At 39.3% G+C, this 22,928-nt stretch overlaps 1 protein-coding gene across 2 annotated transcripts in view; it reads right to left on the bottom strand.

The window, feature by feature from the left end:
* The window catches only part of NFAT5 (nuclear factor of activated T cells 5), a 122,141-nt gene that overhangs the window by 18,584 nt on the left and 80,629 nt on the right, over positions 1-22,928 (bottom strand). For both annotated transcript variants that reach the window (XM_038754658.1, XM_038754659.1), the window contains exons 6-10: positions 17,871-18,043; positions 9,675-9,809; positions 9,448-9,500; positions 3,675-3,807; positions 670-747 (exon numbers count right to left, since the gene is read on the bottom strand). In XM_038754658.1, coding sequence (XP_038610586.1) covers positions 670-747; positions 3,675-3,807; positions 9,448-9,500; positions 9,675-9,809; positions 17,871-18,043 — 572 coding nt within the window. The remainder of the gene's footprint in view (positions 1-669; positions 748-3,674; positions 3,808-9,447; positions 9,501-9,674; positions 9,810-17,870; positions 18,044-22,928) is intronic.

The raw sequence follows: 22,928 nt of genomic DNA, 5'->3' as shown, positions 1-22,928 counted from the left end.
CAGGGAAAAAAAAATCAGGAACAAAGTAACTTATACCAGGGTAAATGACCAGACTATAACCAGTGATGGGAAATTTGGTGTGCAAAGAGCTCATTGGAATTTCTGTTACAAAAGTGTTTCAGCAAGTATTAATGCCTCTATTGAGAAGAATCCTCCCATTCTTAAAGAGAACCCACAGGCATTGTGTTCTCAATATCTGGCTTCTGGGCCTCAACATTTTCAGGCACCTCAAACTTGCATTAAGAAATTGGCAAGACTTAGGAAGTGCTTAATAAATATCATAAAAAAGATGTATATTTTGTTTGCCAAAGAGTTGAGATGGTTTATTGTATGCCAGAAAATTTGGGGTTCACATCCCCCTGAGTCAGGAGTCAGGGGAGGAGAAGCAGAAATAGAAACAACAAATAACCATAAGGAATAGCCTCCAGGGAACCAACAGTTAACCAACATTTGGTCAGTTCTGTACAACTGGGACAGAATTTACTTCTACTATAGAATTAAAACTCAAACATGCCATTTATAAAAGACAACTAAATGTGTCTGGGTGGAAAAGAAAGGTAAATGTCACACTGTAAATGTAATATTTGCAGGCATGCTATAGAAGAGTTAAGGTATGCCAAGGAAAAGAAAAAGTTTACCCATTAATAAACCTGATCAATAATTTGGTACCTTTCATAGCTTCTTCAAAAGAACAAGGTCGGGCTGGGCTGGATACTTCTTTCTTCACATTTACATTCAGAGAACCAGCTGTTAGTAAAAACAAACATATATAATATATATATATGTGTGTGTATATATATATATATTTAATAAACAATCCAAGAGGAAAAGTTCTATGCTCAGGTACTGAGATATTATTCCCTTCTGAAAAGTTTGGTCACCAAATCTAGAACATCATTTTTTGAGCTTTTTAGACAAGTGAAAGGGTACAACATTGTCTATCATTGGAGAGTCAGTCATTATCAAATATACTGCAACACAATGATGTTTAATATATTTCCTAAAAAATACAGCTAATTCTTCTAAGAACTAACAGTTATGTTACTCAAATGGCAACAGTGGTCAATGAACATGAAACTCTGAATACAAAAATAAGCTGCACTAAAGACAGTATTGAAACATCTATGTAAATTCATCCTATGATACTTTTCCCAGTTCTTTTATTAATAACAACTCTAATAAGACAGACCCAGGAGGTGAGAGGCAAATTTCAACCAATTATAACCACTGCAATAAAATTCAAATATAAATACACTGGAGTAGTCCTAGTGTAAAAAATTTAAATCAGAAAGTAAAAAAAAAAACCTTAATAAAAGGGGTATAAGAAAATCCAAGCACCTAAATTAAAATTCTAGTCTTCACTGTTGACTGTGCTTCAGTTTTATTGGATTAACTGTAGTTTGTATTTTCAATGGAATTTTCAGCATTCCAGAGGAGATAATTTCAATTGATAGTAGGCACCAATGCTAAATAACAATAAATAAAATTGTACATTTCCCTTGAGAGTTGTTATACTGCATAATTTATCTTGGTGTTCAAGAGTTCCACAATTAGCCTGTCAGGCAAAAGAAATTATGGGGTATACTGTGATAAATATACCTATATGTAATTCCCAGCTATGGGATATTGTTTTCTACATTTTTAGAAGTTTGTTAAATCAAGGCTTTGGGGAATAATGGCATTATTAATGACAATAATTATTTTGAAAACGTTAAAACTGGAATGGGTTCATTCAATTTAGTTATCTGGGAAGCCTCCTAAAATATGACTTCAAAAAAAAACACTTGAAGGTCATAACTTCTTCTCATGAATATCTTCCCAACCTACTTACCTTTACTAGACTTCATTCAGCACCTACTTTGTCCATACTACTTCACTACAGAACTCTGAAAAGCTGGTCACTAGAAATAATCCTATGGAAACATGGGTTATACATTTTGATGCTGAATGAAAAGGAAAATACTACCCATTTCAGGAAAGAAGCCCCAAATAATTAACACAAATTTTAAATGTATGTTTCAATTAAAAAATATATAATGCACCTCTTCACTTTGGAGCATAATATCCTCTGAATATTTTGGCATCATTATTACCTGAGGTAATGACCATTTAGGTTGCCAGAAATCTAGTTAAAAGTTGGGAAGGCGGGCATTGTAAGATATGGGAAAATAATATATGGAACTACGGGGTAGTTTGCTTTCTCCATCTGATCTTCTCACCCTCTTTTTACAATCACCAAAACCCTGCTTACATACTGGTCAACACAGAAAGTTGACAGGAAACCTAAGAAGTTTCCTTGCATTCTAGAAAAAAAAAAGCCAGTAGTAGAAAGGCTGCTCAAGTATGATTAGAAGAGAGACTATATCATGTGATAAATGTACATTTATAAATTATAAGCATATTTATATTCCAGTAATCATTCTACATCAAATGCACCTGCTATAAATCAAAATAATATATTACATGATTGTTTCTGTATGTAGAAAGTTATATTCTTCCTGTTAAATAGGCAAACCATGGAAGTTCAGGAACAAAGTCCCGTAGAATAAAACTAGGTGCTGCATTTCCTCCCCCATTGCTGCCTTGGACTGTTAACCAATAACAGCCTACAAATGGTAACTCATAATAGCTCGGAGAATGTGACTGGCCATAATGGTGTAAAAAAACAAGAAAATCCATATCTACATAAGGATTTATATTCTTCCAAAGAACTCCCTTGAAAAGCATGTTATCTGTTCCCCACTTTAACTGACTCGAGATAATAAAAATAATTTGTATTACTGATTCTTGATCTTCATATTAGGAACCTTGAGAGTAGTAACTGAATTGGGTCAGAAGTTGTTCTAAGGCTACTTTTTTCTGCCCATATAACATATACAGAAGTTTCTGATATGTGTGGCTTACACGTATCAAAACTTAGCTCTTTTAAAAACTGCCTCCTAACTCAAAATAGCCAATTATAATTTTTAGCATATTACGTAGAAACAACACTTTACCATTAGCTAAATAAGTAAGCCATGAGAAGTCTTAACTTTATAAGTTTTAATTGGCGATTCATGATCATATTTTCATCAGATTTTGGGAGCTTTTCAGGCCTTCTGGAAAGTGACTCACCACAATGTAATATTCAGACTGGGCATGGAAACCCCCATTTTATTTTCACTTTTCACTTTCCACTCAAACTTTCTAAAAAGTAGCTTGAATTCTGAAAAATAAAATAAAACTACTGAATGAGGCCAATTCCACCAGGGCTTGTTTTCTAGGATATTTATGGAGGGGATCCAAAATAGTTGCGGCTGAGAAGGTAATACGTTGCCTCTACATCTGGATCTCTACCCCGTAAGCAGCTGATAGTCACCTCACCCCTACAGCACTTACGTGCATATCCTTACTACACACTCCAATTTCCCTGTTATGTATTTTAGTGTCTATCTTCCTCTTTATACTGCAGGCTCCTTGTGGGTAGGGGTCATTCTTACCAATTCTATTGTACTGGATGCTCCCGATATCTTAGTACAGTGTTCTGCCCACGATAAGCATTCAGTAAATACCACTGATTCCTTGGCTAGGGAACCCGAGAGAAAAAGCATGGACTCCAGGGGCTAGAAACTATTGAAGCAATGTCACTTTTGATTCCACAGAAAAGAAAGTTAGTTCAAGTTTAATTAACATACCTGAATCTGGAGTGTAAGTGAAGGGTTGTACATCATGGGATCTTCCGGCATTAGTTACCACATATATCCCCACGGACACGGGTGAGGTTATATATTGGTCATGATATGGAGGCACCTTAACAATAAGATGATTCTGCAATTAGAGGGGAGAGAGGAAATGAGAGTCACAGCATTCAGAAAAAAATAATTCAACGGCAATTTCATACTTATATAACAATCCTTATATTCTACTTATCTGTAATTTTTTAATGTCTCTCTCCCCCTATAGAATATAAGCTAGAATTGCATCTACCAACTCTTATTTTCCTCCTATAGAATATAAGCTAGAAATTGCATCTACCAACTCTTATTTTCCTAAGTGCCTAGTACAGTGATTTGCAAACAGTAATCACGCAATACCATTGTTTTATTGACAATAAAAGTACCAGTATAGAACAAGAATAGTTATATAGGGAAGAAATAGTAAAAATCACCATCCACATAGCTTAACTCGGAAGTCAAATTTAGAGCCTGGCTCTGCTACTTGTCAGCTGTTGACTTGGGGCAAGTCACTTCACTTCTCTGTGCCTCAGTTACCTCATCTATAAAATGGGGATTGAGACATGTAAGCCCCATGCTGGACAAACTGATTACTTTGTATCTACCCCAGCGCTTACAACAGTGCTTGGCACATAGTAAGCGCTTAACAAATACCATTATTATTATTATTATAATCCCTGATCTGCCACTTGTCTGCAGTTTGACCTTGGACAAATCACTTAACTTCTCTGTGCCTCAGTTCCCTCATCTGTAAAATGGAGATTAAGACTGTGAGCCCTCTGTGGGACAAGGTTTGCGTCCAATATGATCTACCCTAGTGCTTAGAACAATGCCTGGCACATAATAAGCACTTAACAAATATTATTATTATTATTCATTCAATCATATTTATGGAGCACTTATTACTAAAATGAGGTCAGGGTCTCTTGAACAGGACCATACTGTTTTGCTTATCCAGGCATTTTATGACCTCTTTCATCACAGTACTGTAAAGTAGGCAATTTTTATTTAACAAGGGCAGTAGGAATAAGAATCTAATGTAATGGGAGAAAAAAAGTGTTAGAAAACTATTGTTTGGATTTATTGTAGTTACTTCTAAGGAGGCTATTAGAAGTTCTATAAAACAAGTCTGCAATTATGCAGAGGTTTTGTCTAGTCTTATCTCTGCTTTAGACCACATTTAAAAAGATAGATCAGAACATTTAAGAACTAAAAGGAATAACCATCCAACTGCTGCCCTCAATATAGCAGTTGTCAAAAATACCTATTTGACAGTGATAGGTGCAATAAATATACATAGGATTAAATAAATGTTGGAGTTGCTAGTGAGGAAAACATCTTAAGAGGCCTGAATGCAATCAAGGGTTGTTAGATACTGGAAAAGGGTGCCTGGGGAATCTAATTAATTCAAATTTAGTGCTTTAAATAGACAGCGAAACGTTTTAGATGGCTTGAGGTCACCACATTCCTAGAGTCAAATGGGTGTATTTACTGCTTAACTTTTAGAGTCCCTTCTAGCTGTAACAGTAATGGCTATTAATTGTAGAAGTGAGATCTTCGGCATAGTTTTACATCATGGCAACTTAATTTTAAAAAGTGCACTTACATTCTGCAAGTTAAACATTTTTTAAAAGAGTATTCACTATTTTTAGAAACATTTAATCCAAAACAGTATTTTCAGTCACTTATTCATTTCTCTGAGGTGTTGCCATATTAAAATTTTAATATTTGACAGAAATTTAACAACTGCTGAAGTTTTTCTACCCAGAAAACTAAGAGTGTTTTCTTTGGAATGGGGTAGTCTTCCAATGACTGCCTTTCCACTAGTGTCATATTTGAACAGCGTTCAGATTTAAAACAAAATAGAAAACCACAAAAGGTAACATTTTAGAACAGAAAATTTCACCCTTTAATTTTTTTTAATTAAGTAGCAAGTTATGCTAAGTTTTCATCATTTATTTAGTTTAATTTTACCAAGTACATTATCATCTTTTTTGCTATTATTTTTAAACCTCCCGTAAGTGAAAATATTACCCTATTTTTCAGATTAGGATAGAGCTAGACTTGCTCAAAGTCTTAGCAAATTCAATGGTACAGCCAGAATTAAAATTCCCCAGTCTTAAGCACCCAAGCCCATACTTTAGCCCCCATTTTCCTACTTCTGCCAGGTGAATTGATATTGCTAATATGGCAAGTCAACGCCTTCCTAGGGGTCAAGAAACCTCTTTCCTTCCCACTATTGAGAGGAGGCATATGCTTAAGAAAGAAAGGCACTCTCTTGCCTTCTGCAGACAACACTCCACTCCCAATGAGTATGCCAAATTCCAGAACGAATGCTGGGGCAAGCTGTTGAGAGAGGGTGTAAGATACTGTTTAAAACAAACAGGACACCTTCTAGATTCAACAAACTGCTGTCCAATTTTGTGGTGGCAGTAGTAATGGTATTTATGAGCTGGGAAAGACTACCCCGTTGGAAATTAGACACTTTCCCTGTCTCTTAGGGGGCTTGTAAAACCCTCAATATTTATTGAGCACTTCCTATATGCAGAGCACTGTACTAAGCGGTTGGGAGAGTACAAAAGAATTAGCAGACATGCTCCCTGGCCATAACAAGCTCACAGTCCTTCCTCATGGATGCCATCATGTCAGCCACAGAATTCCTGCCTATTACTGTGACTCCCAGCTATACAGTGAATTTGTTTTGTGGCTCTTCAGTTCATGAGGCTTGGCAACCTTGGCAATTGGTCTAAACCCACGCCCCCCCCCCCCCCGCAAAAAAATTACCGGAATCCTAAACTACCAGCTCATCCCACCAGTAATGGCTCTGAACTCTGCCCACCCAGTTGGAAGAGTACAATGCCTTGGCATTGTAATAAGATGATACTCGGAAACAGCTCTAGAGAAAAATCTCAGTCCCCACAGTGTGCAATTGCAAACTGATATTCCCTTTCTCCTTCCCCTACCTAAATGTCAACAACAAGAACAATAATACCAAGTTCCAGCAATGCCTAAGGCCTTAAGAAAATCCATGATCCACCTCAGGTCTCTCAGAGAGACACTTTCTAAAGGTGACTCTACCCCAAAGAAAATCTAAGGGCTTGGACCTCTAGGGCAGTAGCAAATTTAGGAGGACTGTGGCTTAGATCTTCCTCCTCCCTACAGCAAGAAGTAGCATTTTATACAACAGGACCTTGCATCAATACATCTCACTATAACTCATGGCCTACTTTAGAGTTGGTTTCTCTTTTTACCCCCACATTTTTCCTATAATTTATCAGTACACCAACTCGATTGTATTGTACTCTCCAAAGTGCCGGGCACACAGTAAGCACTCAATAAATACCACTGATTGATTGATTAGTCCTGAGAAGAGGGTAAGCAACCACTGTCCTACGGTACTCTGCCTGGCTCTGATCTGAATTCTATCTTGGGAATTCCCCTAATAAAGAGAAACTGGCAGCCTCTGGTTTTAGTTAAAATTTGCCCACCCTGGGAATATTTTTTCAGGTTTTTCAGGTGCTAAATTCAGCTCGAAGAAGCTGAGAATGGAAAGTTAATCTCCTTTTCTCTGTGACAGATTTACTGACAGTGCATTACTGCCTATTTCAGTGGGACCTTGACTATGTCAGCATTCCTGTCTATAATGCGGTTCAAAAACACGGATCTTGATGACTGTGTTTTAGCAGGGTTCCACTATGTAAACCTGTCCCAAACAAGGAGAAGGCAGGCAAAGTCGACAGCAGAATGTGACCCAGCTATATGTACGTTCCTTCTTTTTGCAATACTGCAAAATTTTCCATGCTTTTTGCACAAAATATGTTCTGATTTTATGTTCTGGTTTGCTTGAGGGTCTTTTTTATTTTGTTTTGTTTTTTAAACATAAAGAAGTCCATATACCATTCACCTTAATCAACTTCCCATGCTCCATCCCCAACTTCAGCACTTGATCCTGTTCCCCATTCCTAGTTCGGCCTTCTGCTTTCCCTATTTTCTCCAATCTCTTGGCTCTTCATCCCTGATTTGGTCACTCTCCCCTAAAGTCCAATGCTCATACACGGTTCAATCCTGGTCCTTAAAAACATCTGGAATTTGCAGAGTGGTCTGATGTTTTAAAAGTACGTTCCTAAGCAATGATGCCATTTTAACCTCACAATATCCTTGCGAGGAAGGGATAGCAGGTATTATTATTTTCATTTTACAGATGAGGAACGGCAGCACGGAGCGATTAAGGATCTTGCCTGAGAACATAAAATATTCATTTGTTCGTTCAATCGTATTTATTGAGCGCTTACTGTGCGCAGAGCACTGGACTAAGCACTTGGGAAGTACAAGTCAGCAACTGATAGAGGCGGTCCCTACCCAACAATGGGCTCACAGTCTAGAAGGGAAAGTGGAAAATGCAGGCATCGATCCCGCTACCTCTCGCATGCTAAGTGAGCGCTCTACCATCTGAGCTAATTCCCCATCTGTTTATACATTATAGAAGGAAGTTACCTTATAATACATAAAGTAAATAGAATTTGAATGAATGCCCACTGCATAATTCTCCCCCCTACACTGAGTAGGAAATGAAATCTTTCTTTTGTTCCATGTACCAGTAACTGTAAGCAGAGATAGCAATACATGCTGTGGTATGAAAAGCAGAAAGGTCAGAACATGGTAATGCCCAAGCGGAGTCTCGTCTTAAAAAGGGGCAAGCTCTGGGGCAGGAAGAGGGCAAAAGTCAGTATCACCAGAGAGAGAGGCTTATGCCAGGATGTGAGCGCTCCAAGATGGGAAAAGGGGAGAGGTCAGATGAGGTTTTTCTTCTTTAAAAGTCAGATTCTTGAATTAGAAGGGGAGAAGGGAGTGCCTATTGAATGCAGCTCTTTAGGGAGTGCCATAGAAGGAGGAGGCTCAATCTCAAATGGCCCCTTGGCTTTCTCTTCCTTCTCCACTTTTTCCTCCCGCTCCTCATTTATTCATTCATTCAATCATATTTATTGAGCACTGTGTGCAGAGCACTGTACTAAGCACTTGGAAAGTACAATTCATCAACAGATCTTCATAGTGTTGTACTTAATAGCACCTCCCATTATGAGTTGTAAAAACTATGCCAGGTGGGGCAATTATGCTAGTAAATATGGTACATTTGTCTTTTCAATCATTCATACTTATTGAGCACTTACTGTGTGCAGAGCACTGTACTAGTTTCTTGAAAGACTCACAATATAACACACATTCCCTGCCCACAAGCTTATAGTCTATCTTACAGTAAACTAACATAATTGTAAACATAATTTACATAATTATGTGACATGATTATAAATGAAGTGTTTTTGATACTAAAATGTTCTTATCAATCCATCAGTGGTATTTATTGAGGGCTTACTGTGTGCAGAGCATTAGACTAAGTGCTTGGGAGAGCACAATACAACAGAGATAGACATATTCCCTGCCCACAACAAGCTTATAGTCTAGAGGGGGAGACAAACATGAATATAAACAAGTAATTTATAACATATAATTAAAGTTGTGCACATAAGTGCTGTGGGGTGAATTTATAAGTGAAAAACTGTTGGTCTTTGCTTCTTACTACAGAGCTATCACCCAATTTTTTTAAGTGACCATAACAATTAACAGAAGAGAGAAGTAGTGAAGAATGTCTTTCAGACCAAAAAGCAAGATCAGGATTGTAATGGGGCATAAATTACAAACCTGCAGGAACACAAATCATTTTTTAAAAAAATTATACCTGATGAAATAATTCCATGTCTATTTCAGCTTCTGATTTCCATGAGCTTTCATCTGATTCAAAGAAAAAAATAAGTATTTGAAACACTGTGGTATTGGTAATCCAAGCACTACATGGTATATATGCTGTTTTACGATTACTGAAAAGCAGAACAATAAGAGCAAATACATCTGCATCATTACAGTTTCTCCCCTCACAAGTCCATAGGACAAAAGGTTCAGACTCACCAGAAATATTCTCTTGAAAGATGACTTTAGTTCCCTTCAGAAAGTTCTTGCCAATTAAAAAGACTTCCTCCTCTCCTTTGACTGAACAACTGTGCAGGCTTTTCTTTAAGATTTCTGGCACTCCTGCTGGTTGAGCTATGGGAATATAACAATACAGTAAAAAAAGAGTGCCAATACATCCTAAGAAAACATCCTACAGTGAATTCTTAATGATTCTCAGTTTAACTATCCAACTAATTGGTTATCTGTGCACCAGGCTTTCTTCTGCTTCTGAGGACCACTTCACTCCTGGGTAGCACCTCTACCAAAGGATAGGGAAAAGGAAAGGTAAATTGAAAAAAATCAATACATACAGTGCTCCGCACACAGTAAGCGCTCAATAAATACGACTGAATGAATTTTTAAAATATGCACACCCACCCTAAAATTGTTTACACATTTTTTCAGGAGGCATTTAAAATATTTTACAAGGACACACTCTTATCACAATTATCTGAGTGGGCAGAGAACTGAATCACAACCACATTCCACTCTGCTCAAAAACCAAGAGGAGGCTCCTGGGCTAGACTTAGCACTAACAAAAAGCTTTATTTTCAAATCAAGATTTAAGCAGTAGCAAAGAGCAAGAACAACTGCATGCAAACTACGCAAACTACTCTCTGGGAATTAGATGTTCAGCGCTGGAGGAGTATTTCACCTTTCCCCCGTCTCTTCTCTGATTCGATGTTAGAAAAGGGGAGCGAGGCCTAACATCTAAAAATCATGAGAACTTCCTTTCCCACTTCCTTACACAAATAACTGCTGGAAGAGGGGGTAGGGCTCAGCATCAGTACAAGAAAAAAACCCGGCAAGATAAGGTGTAGGTTTAATTTTGCGCCCTTCCCTTGCACGTGTGGCACCTGTTTATAAGGCTGAATTATTTTTTTCCAATTTTATGCTCGCATTTTAGGAATCCACCTTGGTCTCATTGTGATAAAGCACATTCAGTTCTCCTCCGACACAGGGGCTACATTCTAGACCCAATGCACCCCAAAGAGAGCTCGCATTTTAATATGCATGTGTTGACCAAGGCTATTGCACGTGCACAACTTTCTTCCAACATTACGGAGGAGTGTTTCAGTCCAGGCACAACTTTTCAAAAAAGCACTATTTCCCCCAACAGTGTTCCATCCAAAATACACCCTGAAAACACAAACTAAGGGACAATTGCCTAGGTGCTGATAATTCCATAAAATCTCAAAATCGATGTCAGCAGGATTCAAAGATCAAGTTCTAGAGCCTACTGGGGATTAGATAACCAACTTTTAGTTTCATATTTAAGGAAAATGTTGCAAATTATTGATGAGAAAACCCGGCAACAAAAGTGAACACTGGCAGAAGCCTATCAAATTAGCATAAAGAAATAAAACCCGACCATAATCCTTCCTCACTTTCATGAGAAATTTCGCTTCATTAATGCAACTTATATTTCCCTATTAGCTTTTTTTTTCTAGCTCATTATCTTTCCCTCATGTGTAGCAGGAATACCACTGTTAATGAGGCTCATTTTAGGGTACATGTCTACCTTCATAAATTTTTATTTACTATAAGGAAAGAATTGGGCCATGGATGTTCAAATTAATTTTATTTTTAACTTTTGATCTTAAAATGTGTTCTCAGTTGTTTAATGGTTACCTAGTAGAATAACTTCACCTATTTTATATAGGATCTTACAACTTATTTATGTTGCTCTATAGCTCTGTTTGAAAAGAAAAATAACCTCATTGCTGTTAAATTGTACTTCCCAAGTGCTTAGTGCAGTGCTCTGCACACAGTAAGCACTCAATAAATACGATTGATTGATTGATTAAATTAAAACAAACCAAAAGAAACCCCTCACTGCTTTATTAAATACCCCCCAAATATATTTCCTTAGTTGCTTTACGGTAACAAAGATAACAATTGTGGTATTTGTCAAGTGCTTACTATCTGCCATGCACTGTGCTCAACGTTGTGGTAAATACAATATAATCAGGTTGGACACGGTCCCTGTCCTAGAAGGCGCTCACAGTCTAAGTGGGAGAGAGAACAGGTAATGAACCCCCATTTTGCAGATGAGGAAACTGAGGTACAGAGAAGTTAAATGACTTGCCTAAGGTCATACAGGAGGCACATGGTGGAGCCAGGATTAGAACTCAAGTCCTCTGACTCACAGTCCCACGGTCTTTCAACTGGACCACACTGCTTCTCTGGATTTTTTTCCTACTTAAATTGCCTACCAGTTGTCTTCCTCAGAGGTAGGCAATGATTATTTATATATATTTGTATGTATTTATTACTCTATTTTATTTGTACATACTTATTCTAATTATTTTATTTTGTTAATATGTTTTGTTTTGTTCTCTGTCTCCCCCTTCTACACTGTGAGCCCACTGTTGGGTAGGGACCGTCTCTATATGTTGCCAACTTGTACTTCCCAAGTGCTTTAGTACAGTGTTCTGCACCCCGTCAGCGCTCAATAAATATGACTGAATGAATGCATTTAGGATGGTGGGCTGCTTAATGACTTTTTCCTCAAAGCGATATGGGTCATGTACTTCATATCATATGGATAGGATCGCTCTGATCCTTCTCAGAGTGATACGATTAAGAGTGGAGGAGGACAGGGAGGATTTAAAGGAGAATCAGCTGTTGCTACTTCTGTTAGTAAATGGCTTCGCTTTGCGGATGCAGTCAGCAAACCCCTGAACCACTAAAAGTAGTGGAGGGCCCCACTGCAACCAAATGGCAGGCTAAAGTAAATTCACTGCTGAAGTGAATTTGGATCACGGGCCATTTTGCTCAACACTGGGTTCACATGGATGAAAATAAAGTTAACAAGTGTTAAAGCCCCACTTCACGTCCCAGGTTGTATAGACAACCTGAGAGAATAGAGCATGTCCCTGAATTACCTTTTTTCAAAGCATGATAGAACCCTGATTCCAGCTTTATATTTTTCTGGAAACTTGGGAGCAGAGAGAGAGGAGAAGAAATACTGCAAACAATGGGAAAATGTAAATTGCGGGAAATAAGTTACTTAATATATTACTTGCACTTAGCAAGGAGAACCAAGTGTTGAGTTACAGGACTTTTGGGGAAAGTTTCTTTCACTAAAACAGAGATGGGAAGTGTTTTTTTGGCCAGAGGGCTACTAATTTCCCAAGAGTATGGAGAACTACACAGAGACTTCTTTCCTCTTGGATATCTGGGTGAGAGGTGAGTGAAGGTGGGGGGTTAAGAAGTTACAGTTGAAGAAAAGATATCAGAAGGGATTCGATGTACTGGGAAACTTAGCTGTTTTTAATGGCTGAGAAATCCCAACTCACATAACTGAGGTTTGTGTTTTGCTTCAAGCCTCATATTTGCTTTGCAAATTTATTTACTTGGAGGACTAGAGTTATCTTGGTCAACAGTTCGTAAGAGAAAAATTGGGGGCTTATTACTAATTATGACATTAGCATAGAAAATCCTCGCCTAAGACATTTGGAGTTAAGACAAAGGACACTTACAATGTTCCTAAATTTACATTTGGTTTCATCTCTACAACACATCAGCAGAGCAGGATTAATGCAGGATTTTCATGTTTTTCTCCCTCTCCTAATAAAAATCTAGAGCATCAATTAATTTTGAGGTCCTGAAGAAATAATGGAATCCAAATCATGGGTAAGGTGAAGGTACAATGTTGATTTATTTAGCTCACGGCTGCATAATTTATAAATGTTTTTGCTGTTTTCTTCAGTGTGATTATGTCAATAGTGAATATGTAAAAGCCAGCAAAGCATAACATCAACTGCATTAAATAAATAATGTGTATAAATGGATTAAAATCTGTGGTTGCTAAAATCATCCTCACAGCGATACTACAGACTTAGACAGGGAAAATTAGCTCATTTTTTCATCTAAAGTGATGAAACCAGGGTCATATTACATTCAAACCATCGAAGTAATCCCGAGTCTATAAGCTCATCGTGGGCAGGGAACGTGTCCACTAACTCTGTTGTATTTTACTCTCCCAAGTGCGGAGTACAGTGCTCTGCACATAGTAAAAGCTCAAAAAATACCACTGATTGATTAATTACCAATAATATGGATACTGTATTAATATACAACCAAAGTCAAAAGTAATATAAGAAAAATCTCATTCCATTTTCCTCCATTTGAAATACACACCTAGGGTGGTGCGTGCATAATGTTGAAGAATAGAAATAGGTAGTTATCACTGTATTTATTACACAAATATGATTTAAATGATATATGATTTCATGCTACGGTTGTCTGCGGAGCTGAATGCATGCTGCATTTGGGGAAATGGAGAGCATTAGAGGCATTAATGGGCGGCAGGAGTTTTAAATAAAAGTTAGCACATGACAATATGAATTTTGGCTACGTGCCTTTGTTCCGATGGTTACCTGACCCTTACTGGAATATCAATTTACATTCCTGCCTGTTTCCTCTCTTCCTGTCTCCCCTCATCACCTTCTGTTCCCATTTCCTCTCTGCCTCCTCCCAGCTTCCTGTTTCCATCTCCCTTCCAATCTTCAGTCCAGCTCTTTTGCCGATTTCCTTCACCTCCCATTTTATTCCAACTCTCTAACCTGAACAAGATGCCTACATTTATGTAAAGGTGAAAACAATCCAAAATGGGGAATGAGGCATAAGGTTTTTCACAATGTCTCGACTTCTGTTTTAACATAATGGCCTCGCTCGGTATATTTGTTTCTTCATGGCATTACCTTAGGATGCAAGTTTTGATGGTAGGATCAGTTCTTGTTGCTGGAATCGAAGCATCTAGTCAGCTTCACAAAGCAACTAGCAGCCCCTTCTAGACTGTGAGCCCACTGTTGGGTAGGGACCGTCTCTGTATGCTGCCAACTTGTACTTCCCCAGCGCTTAGTACAGTGCTCTGCACACGGTAAGCGCTCAATAAATACGATTGAATGAATGAATGAATGAACTAGCATAACAACAGAGGTTATTTTTTTAGTTCAAATTTTATAATGAGGCTAAATTCTGAAATATTATAAAATAGGAAAACTGATAAAACATCAAATTGAAATATTTTTAAAATGAACCCAAGTTAAAAAGCTTTAGCTTAACTTTGACAGAATGAGAATAGATTTGACTGCTAGTCAAGAAATCAGAGCACTGTACCAAATGCTTGGGAGAGTACATTTTAACAAAGTTGACAGACATGTGCCCTGCCTACAAGGAGGTTAAAGTCTAGAGGAGGAAATTACCACTTACGGTCTAGTAATAACTGTGGGCCATTTGTGTAAATATTTCCTACATAATGGCATTTATTAAGCGCTTACTATGTGCAAAGCACTGTTCTAAGCGCTGGGGAGGTTACAAGGTGATCAGGTTGTCCCACGGGGCGCTCACAGTCTTAATCCCCATTTTACAGATGAGGTAACTGAGGCACAGAGAAATTAAGTGACTTGCCCAAAGTCACACAGCTGACAATTGGGGGAGCCGGCATTTGAACCCATGACCTCTGACTCTAAAGCCCATGCCCTCTCCACTGAGCCACGCCGCTTCTCTAGTAAGCTACCATATTATTTGTATCTAATTATTATTATTATTGAATTTTTTTGTGGACACCTACTATGTGCCAAGCACTGTACCAAGTTCTGTGGTAGATACAAGATCAACAAGTCCCACCTGGGGCTCCCAGTCTAAGTAGGAGAGAGAACAGGTATTGAATCCCCATTTTGCAGATGAAGGAATCGAGGCACCGAAAAGTGAAGTGACCTGCTCAAGGTCACACAGCAGACAAGTGGCAGAGCTGGGATTAGAACCCAGGTCCTTCTGTCTCCCAGGGACGTGTTCTTTCCACTAAGCCATGCTGCTTCACCTGTTCACTATATCAGGTTCAAAAATGCTTTGCATATAGTAAGCGCTTAACAAATGCCATTATTATTATTAAAAATGATACTGGATCTTTCCCTTAAAAAAGCAACTTGCAAAGAAATGACTATGTCATTTAAAACTGTACATTTGTTTAATGCCTTGTTTTCTGTGGAGCACTTTTTTCCCCAAAGCGCTCTTAAATTACTTATCTCATTTTTGCTCTCACAATGCCCCTGTGAGGTAGGCTGAAAGGCAGGTATTTTCATCTTCATTTTTCAGATGAGAAAACTGAAGTATTGCAAGTTTAGGTGATCTGCCCTAGGCCACAGATTAGGCTGGTGATGGAGCTAGAAGCAGTGTGGCTCAGTGGAAAGAGCACAGGCTTTGGAGTCAGAGGACATGGGTTCAAATCCCGGCTCCCCCAATTGTCAGCTGTGTGGCTTTGGGGAAGTCACTTCACTTCTCTGGGCCTCAATTACGTCCTCTGTAAAATGGGGATTAAGATTGCGAGCCCCCCGTGGGACAAACTGATCACCTTGTAACCTCCCCAGCGCTTAGAACAGTGCTTTGCACATAGTAAGCACTTAATAAATGCCATTATTATTATTATTATTAAAACCAAGGCCCTTCGACATCCGAACGGATAATCTTCCACTAACACCACACTTCCACTGGCATTTTTCTTAGCCTTTGCAAACTGTTCCCCAAGAAACATGGTAATGTTGCAGTATAGGAGATATTTATTATAAGAGATACTGCATATCTGAATTTGATCGATAAGCAGTCATACTAATTAAACAGTAAAGACAGCCAAAGTTTCAAATCAGAAAAAAAAAACCTAAAGGGTAAACATGAACATGAAAATTGTAATTCTGACAAAATTGTCCTACACAAATAGATGAATTTTGGAACAAAATTGTCATTTGCTTTTTTGCAGGTCACACTTCTTGTTCATATATAACAAACCAAGGATGTCAAGGGAATTTCAGACTTTACTCAGCATCTTTAGGAAACATTTAAATCGATTTTTCAATGAAACGCAAACTACATTTTTCAAAGTTACACAACAGTATAAATACCCAGGAAACTCCACTTCTAGATCAGCATGAGAGTCCTTCTGGACTCAGGATGCTTCACGCTGAAAGGTGAGGTCTTTGACTACTTAATACATGAGCGAGAAGGCAAACAAATTAAGAAGTTTAAGAATGAATTCTCTAGGAAAAAATAAAATCTAAGCAACAATCAAACCAAAATATGTGCAAAGAAATGTGCACTTTATAAAGCTTCAGTTATTATAGAGGCAGCAGAACCATAGTACCTAACAGCAATCCAACAGGAAACAAGAGAATGGAGAAATGGCTCTGTTTGGCACTTCTGATTGCCATGGTGTAAAATAACACAAAAGTACTGCCAAAGAAAATAACCCTTACTGTAATCCTTGGTAAGTGGTCTAAAAAGGAAAAAAAAATTCCCCTTCCATGCTCTGCAAAACCATTTTAAAAGTATAGAACCTTCCAGTATTCAATTTAATCATCCCAGAAACAATAGACTATGCCCATTATGTCATTATCATCAGCATCCATAGCATTTATTGAGTACTTACTGTGAGCAGAGCACTTGAGAACAAAAGTAAACGCCAGGGAGCCTACCCTCAAGGGTTTACAATCTCAGCTACATAATTTCATGTAATAAAGACAGCCAATCCAGTCAACTATTTTCTTAGGCAAAGTTAGTCATGGATAGAGAACAATTTAACATTCACCCAAAAAGAATCTGATTTTCGATCTTCTATAATCGTAATTTGCCATCAGAATCAACTTCTGACACACTGGGCTTATTATCCATGAACTGTTTACTTTCATCATTATTTGTCATTTTAAATTTGAGGTCTATCTACTGCAGTTCATTCATTCATTCATTCAATCATATTTATTGAGCGCTTACTGTGTGCAGAGCACTGTACTAAGCGCTTGGGATGTACAAGTCGGCAACAGATAGGGACGGTCCCTACCCAGCAACGGGCTCACAGTCTAGAAGAGGGAGACAGACAGCAAAACATGTAGACAGGTGTGTTGCAGTTAAAAGTCAATGATGATATTAGAAAAAATGAATTATATTTGAAATTGAGTAATGCAACAGCCATAACTACAGCTCTTTTCATTCATTCAATCAATCGTATTGATTGAGGGCTTACTGTGTGCAGAGCACTGTACTAAGCACCTGGAAAGTACATTTCATTCTAAATTTTAAATTTCATTCAACACATTACCTTTTAGTTTATCCTAGAAAAGTCGAGCTGCAGGGAAGAGCATTGATTTTGTTACTTACTGCACAGGATTGGAGAAGAAGGTGTTTGCAGAGTTAAAGTTGAGCCATCTTTTCGTATGATGTTAACTCGAAATACCAATCTGGCCCGAGTGCTTTTTTTCTTGGATCCAGCGATTCCTATTCGAGCTTCAACATCAGCATTCCTCAATTTCAGTATCCCCACACAGTCCACCCTAAGAACACAAAAATAAAAACTGCATTCATTTCTAGTTATTATTATATGCAGTCATATGCCATTATTTTCTTGATGCAATTTTGCAAATGGTTTCAAATAACTGATTTTTTTTAAGGACCTCCTAGGTAAGGAAGGAGCGAGGACTGGACTTCCCATATTTTTACCAGCTTTCTTCTCCACTGTAATTCACTTTATACTTGGATTTCTTAGCATTTATCATTCCCTCTTCCCCCATGGAATACATTTGATGAATGGCTGGATACATTTATCATAATGCCTTGTCTTTTCATATACACATTGAGTATGTCCTTTTTTTTAAAAAAAAACTACTTATTTTTATTAATACGGTAAATAATATTACAAGCTCGTTCTGGGAAGGGGACGTTTCTACCAACTTGGTTACATTGAACTCTACCAAGAACTTAGTATAACGCTCTGCACATGGTAAGTCATCATCAATCGTACTTATTGAGCACTTACTGTGTGCACAGCACTGTACTAAGCGCTTGGGAAGTATAAATTGATATCATATAGAGACAGTCCCTACCCAACAGTGGGTTCACAGTCTAAAGGGTAAGTGTTCAATAAACACAACTGATTGATTGATAAGATCATGGTTTAGTACATGCAATAAATAAAAGAAAAATGAACTGCATTCCTGTGGTTCCAGTCTATCCGGATCTCATACTTTCAAGTGGACTATCAATCAATCAATCACATTTATTGAGGAGAGGAATGCTGAGGGGCCAAGGAAAATTAGAGATATGAGAGTATCAACCTTCTTCTTTAGGCGTCAAGAACAAAATATTTCAATAGAGAAATGAAAACCAATTATCGCTAAGAACCTCCACCTACTTAGTTTCAGATTTCATAAAAACGAGGTGGTTAAGAAAGCCTAAAAACCGAAGTGAAACGCCATGCCAAGAAAAAAATCATCATCGAGAGGATCATTCTCAAATCTGGCATGAAAAAAAGGAATTGTGAATACTTGAAAAAAACACACCAATTAATTCCACTAAGTACCGTACCGCCCTGAAACCCAAGCAAGATTTTTAGTCTATGTTTAGCATCAAATAACTACAACTGCCTTGAGCTGTGTGAATCGATATGGATTGGAATAAAGAGCCACCCTGCCTAACAATGTTGCCCCAGTCTCATTCCTCAGGAAATGAGCCCCGAGCTGGTCTCTAACGAGCAGTCTCCACCTTATTTCAATCAATCGTATTTATTTCTCCATCAGGTTCAAAAGCCTGCCACAGCCTTAATGAAGCAACAGAGATTGAGGGGCAATTGCTCTCTCTACAGTTCCAATTTTCAGAAGACACTAGAAGAATCAAGGAAAAGATCTACAGGGGCTTTGGAGTCAGAAGTCATGGATTCAAATCCCGGCTCCACCAACTGTCAGCTGTGTGACTTTGGGTAAGTCACTTAACTTCTCTGTGCCTCAGGTACCTCATCTGTCAAATGGGGATTAAGACTATGAGCCCCCCCATGGGACAACCTGATCACCCTGTAACCTCTCCAGCGCTTTGCACATAGTAAGTGCTTAATAAATGCCATCATCATTATTATTATTATTATCCCTGGGTCTGGATGACCTCAATACGCAGAATTCCAAGATACCCTGTGCAGAGATGCTTTAAATTGAACCAACAGACAACGGCAGAGGGGAACATGTCCCCAGGTAATCTCAACGGGCTCACTGCTGTTTGGGCCAAGGTGGTGGGGCTGTGATTCAGCTATGTGGACATTGAGGTCTAGCTTGGAACTATTTACTATTCTCCTTTCCTCTTCGGGCTGGAAAATCGGTGGTGGCAAATGGATTACGCAGGAGCCACATAGAACCGTAGGGGAAAAACTAATATTAGCAGTAGTGGGGAACTGGAAAAAAAGATGTACAATAGGAAGCCAGGAGACTAGTCTTAGGACTCAGATATGACTACTGCAGTGTCTATCATTACAGTAAAGGGGTGGAGATAAATGGTCCCTAGAGGACCATCCCCACAGTAAGAATTCATTTAATCATATTTATTGAGTGCTTACTGTGTGCAGAGCACTGTACTAAGCGCTTGGGAAGTCCAAGTTGGCAACATAGAGAGACGGTCCCTACCCAACAGCGGGCTCACAGTCTAGAAGGGGGAGACGGAGAACAAAACACATTAACAAAAGTCCAACATATTGCCCAAAGTCACGCAGTGGGCAAGTGGCGGAGGTGGAATTAGAACCCATGACCTCTGACGCCCAAGCCCGGGCTCTTTCCACTGAGCCACACTGCTTCTCAGTTATAGCCACATACACAGCCTTAATAGAGTAGTAATATACACAACATCATTCGTAAAAGAGTGGTAAATATGCACATATATACGCACAAGTGCTGCAGGGAGGGGAAGGGCAGAAGGAGGGAATCAGGGAGATGGGGAGGGGATAAGGAGGAGGGAAAAGGGGGAGCTCAGTGTGGGAAGGCCTCCTGGAGGAGGTGAGCTCTCAGTAGGGATTTGAAGGGAGGAAGAGGGATTGTTTGGAGGATGTGTGGAAGGAGGGCATTCCAGGCCAGAGCCCATCTCTCTACGCTGCCAACTTGTACTTCCCAAGCGCCCAGTACAGTACTCGGCACCCAGTAAGCGCTCAATAAGTACGATGCGATGAATCTTCTGGCCTGTGAGCCCGTTGGTAGGGAGAAGCAAGGATGTCTATGGCAGTAGTATGTCATACAATACGGAATAAAAAGTGGGCATGGGAACTGCAGTGTCTACGGTAGAGAAAGTGCAGAGATATTTTGTTCCAGGGAAACAGACAGCACCTGTCATCCCAGCCAGGCAACTTGCAAAGCAGGCTGGACAGGCGCAATTACAATCAGAAGTAGAGATTTATGACACAGAGACTCACCAAGTATTACGGATGGAGAAGTGGTTGAAGACAATAAGGATAAAAAGAAACCCTCATAATCAGTCAATAAATGGCATTTATTGAGCACTTAGGAGAGTACAATGGAGTTAGGAAACACGATCCTTGCCCTTAAGGATCTTATGATCCAGCGGGGGAGACAGAAATGAAAAATAATAATAATCACGCTATTTGTTAAGTGCTTATTACGTGCCATGCAATCTCCCAAGTGCTGGGATAAGATAATCGGGTTGGACACAGTTCCTATCCTTCATCGGGCTCACAGGCTAAGTAGGAGGGAGAACAAGTATCAAATCTCCACTTTACAAATGAGAAAACTGAGGCATAGAGAAGTTAGTGTGACTTTGGGCAAGTCACTTCACTTCTTGACTCAGTGGAAAGAGCCCGGGCTTTGGAGTCAGAGGTCATGGGTTCAAATCTCAGGTCCACCAATTGTCAGCTGTGTGACTTTGGGAAATCAATCAATCAATCAATCGCATTTACTGAGCGCTTACTATGTGCAGAGCACTGTACTAAGCGCTTGGGAAGTACAAATTGGCATCACATAGAGACAGTCCCTACCCAACAGTGGGCTCACAGTCTAAAAGGGGGAGACAGAGAACAGAACCAAACATACCAACAAAATAAAATAAGTAGGATAGAAATGTACAAGTAAAATAAATAAATAAATAAATAAATAAATAGAGTAATAAATATGTACAACCGTATATACATATATACAGGTGCTGTGGGGAAGGGAAGGAGGTAAGATGGGGGGATGGAGAGGGGGACGAGGGGGAGAGGAAAGAAGGGGCTCAGTCTGGGAAGGCCTCCTGGAGGAGGTGAGCTCTCAGCAGGGCCTTGAAGGGAGGAAGAGAGCTAGCTTGGCGGATGGGCAGAGGGAGGGCATTCCAGGCCCGGGGGATGATGTGGGCCGGGGGTTGATGGCGGGACAGGCCACTTAACTTCTCTGGGCCTCAGTTACCTCATCTGTAAAATGGGGATTAAGACTGTGAGCCCCACCACGGGACAACCTGATCACCTTGTAACCTCCCCAGCGCTCAGAACAGTGCTTTGCACATAGTAAGCGCTTAATACATGCCATCATCATTATTATTATTACGTGACTTGAACACAGTTATAAGGACAACCTCCCCAGCACTTAGAACAGTGCTTTGCACATAGTAAGCGCTTAATACATGCCATCATTATTATTATTACGTGACTTGACCACGGTCATAAGGACAACCTCCCCAGCGCTTAGAACAGTGCTTTGCACATAGTAAGCGCTTAATAAATGCCAACATTATTACTATTACGTGACTTGACCACGGTCATAAGGACAAGGATTAGAACTCAGGTCCTCTGACTCCCAAATCTGTGCTTTTTCTTCTAAATTTCAGATATGGGAAGCAACATATGTAAGGACATGTCCATTAAGGGTGGTGGAGGTTGAAGTGGGTGAGTTTCAAAGTGCTGAGGGGTACAATCTTAAGTCCACAGGTAAGGTGGAGGGGAAGGAGGGAAAGGTGGGGAGATGAGAGGTTGGTCATAGATAACACAGACAGGAGGAAGAATAGGGTGGGTAGATAAGTGGTTAGTAAGGGAACGCTTTCTTGAGGAGATATGATTTTAGCTGGGTTTTGAAGATGGTTCTGAAGAATGGTGGTCTGTCAGATATGAAGAGAGAGGGAACTCTTGGCAGAAGCAAAGGCAGGAGCTAGATGAGATCAAGGTGCAGTAAGTAGGCTGGTGTTAGAGGAGCAAAGTATGAAGGCTGGGTTGCCGTGGGTGAGGAGCAAGGATAGATAACAAGAGAGAGCTGACTGAGTGTCTTAAAGTCAATACCGAGAAATTCCGGTTTGCTGAGGAAAAGAAGGATGGGTCACCGCTGGAGGTTTTTGAGGGGTGGGGACATTTGCATAGAACCATTTTTAAGAAAATGTCCAGACCGGAGAGGGGAGAGGCTGGACTCAGCGGCAGCAAGGAAGGAAAAGCTG

This window comes from Tachyglossus aculeatus, chromosome 11, assembly GCF_015852505.1.
Source record: "Tachyglossus aculeatus isolate mTacAcu1 chromosome 11, mTacAcu1.pri, whole genome shotgun sequence".
NCBI lineage: Eukaryota > Metazoa > Chordata > Mammalia > Monotremata > Tachyglossidae > Tachyglossus > Tachyglossus aculeatus.
The sequence above is the reverse complement of the archived record's forward strand: the minus strand, read 5'-3'. Positions and strand labels throughout refer to the sequence as shown.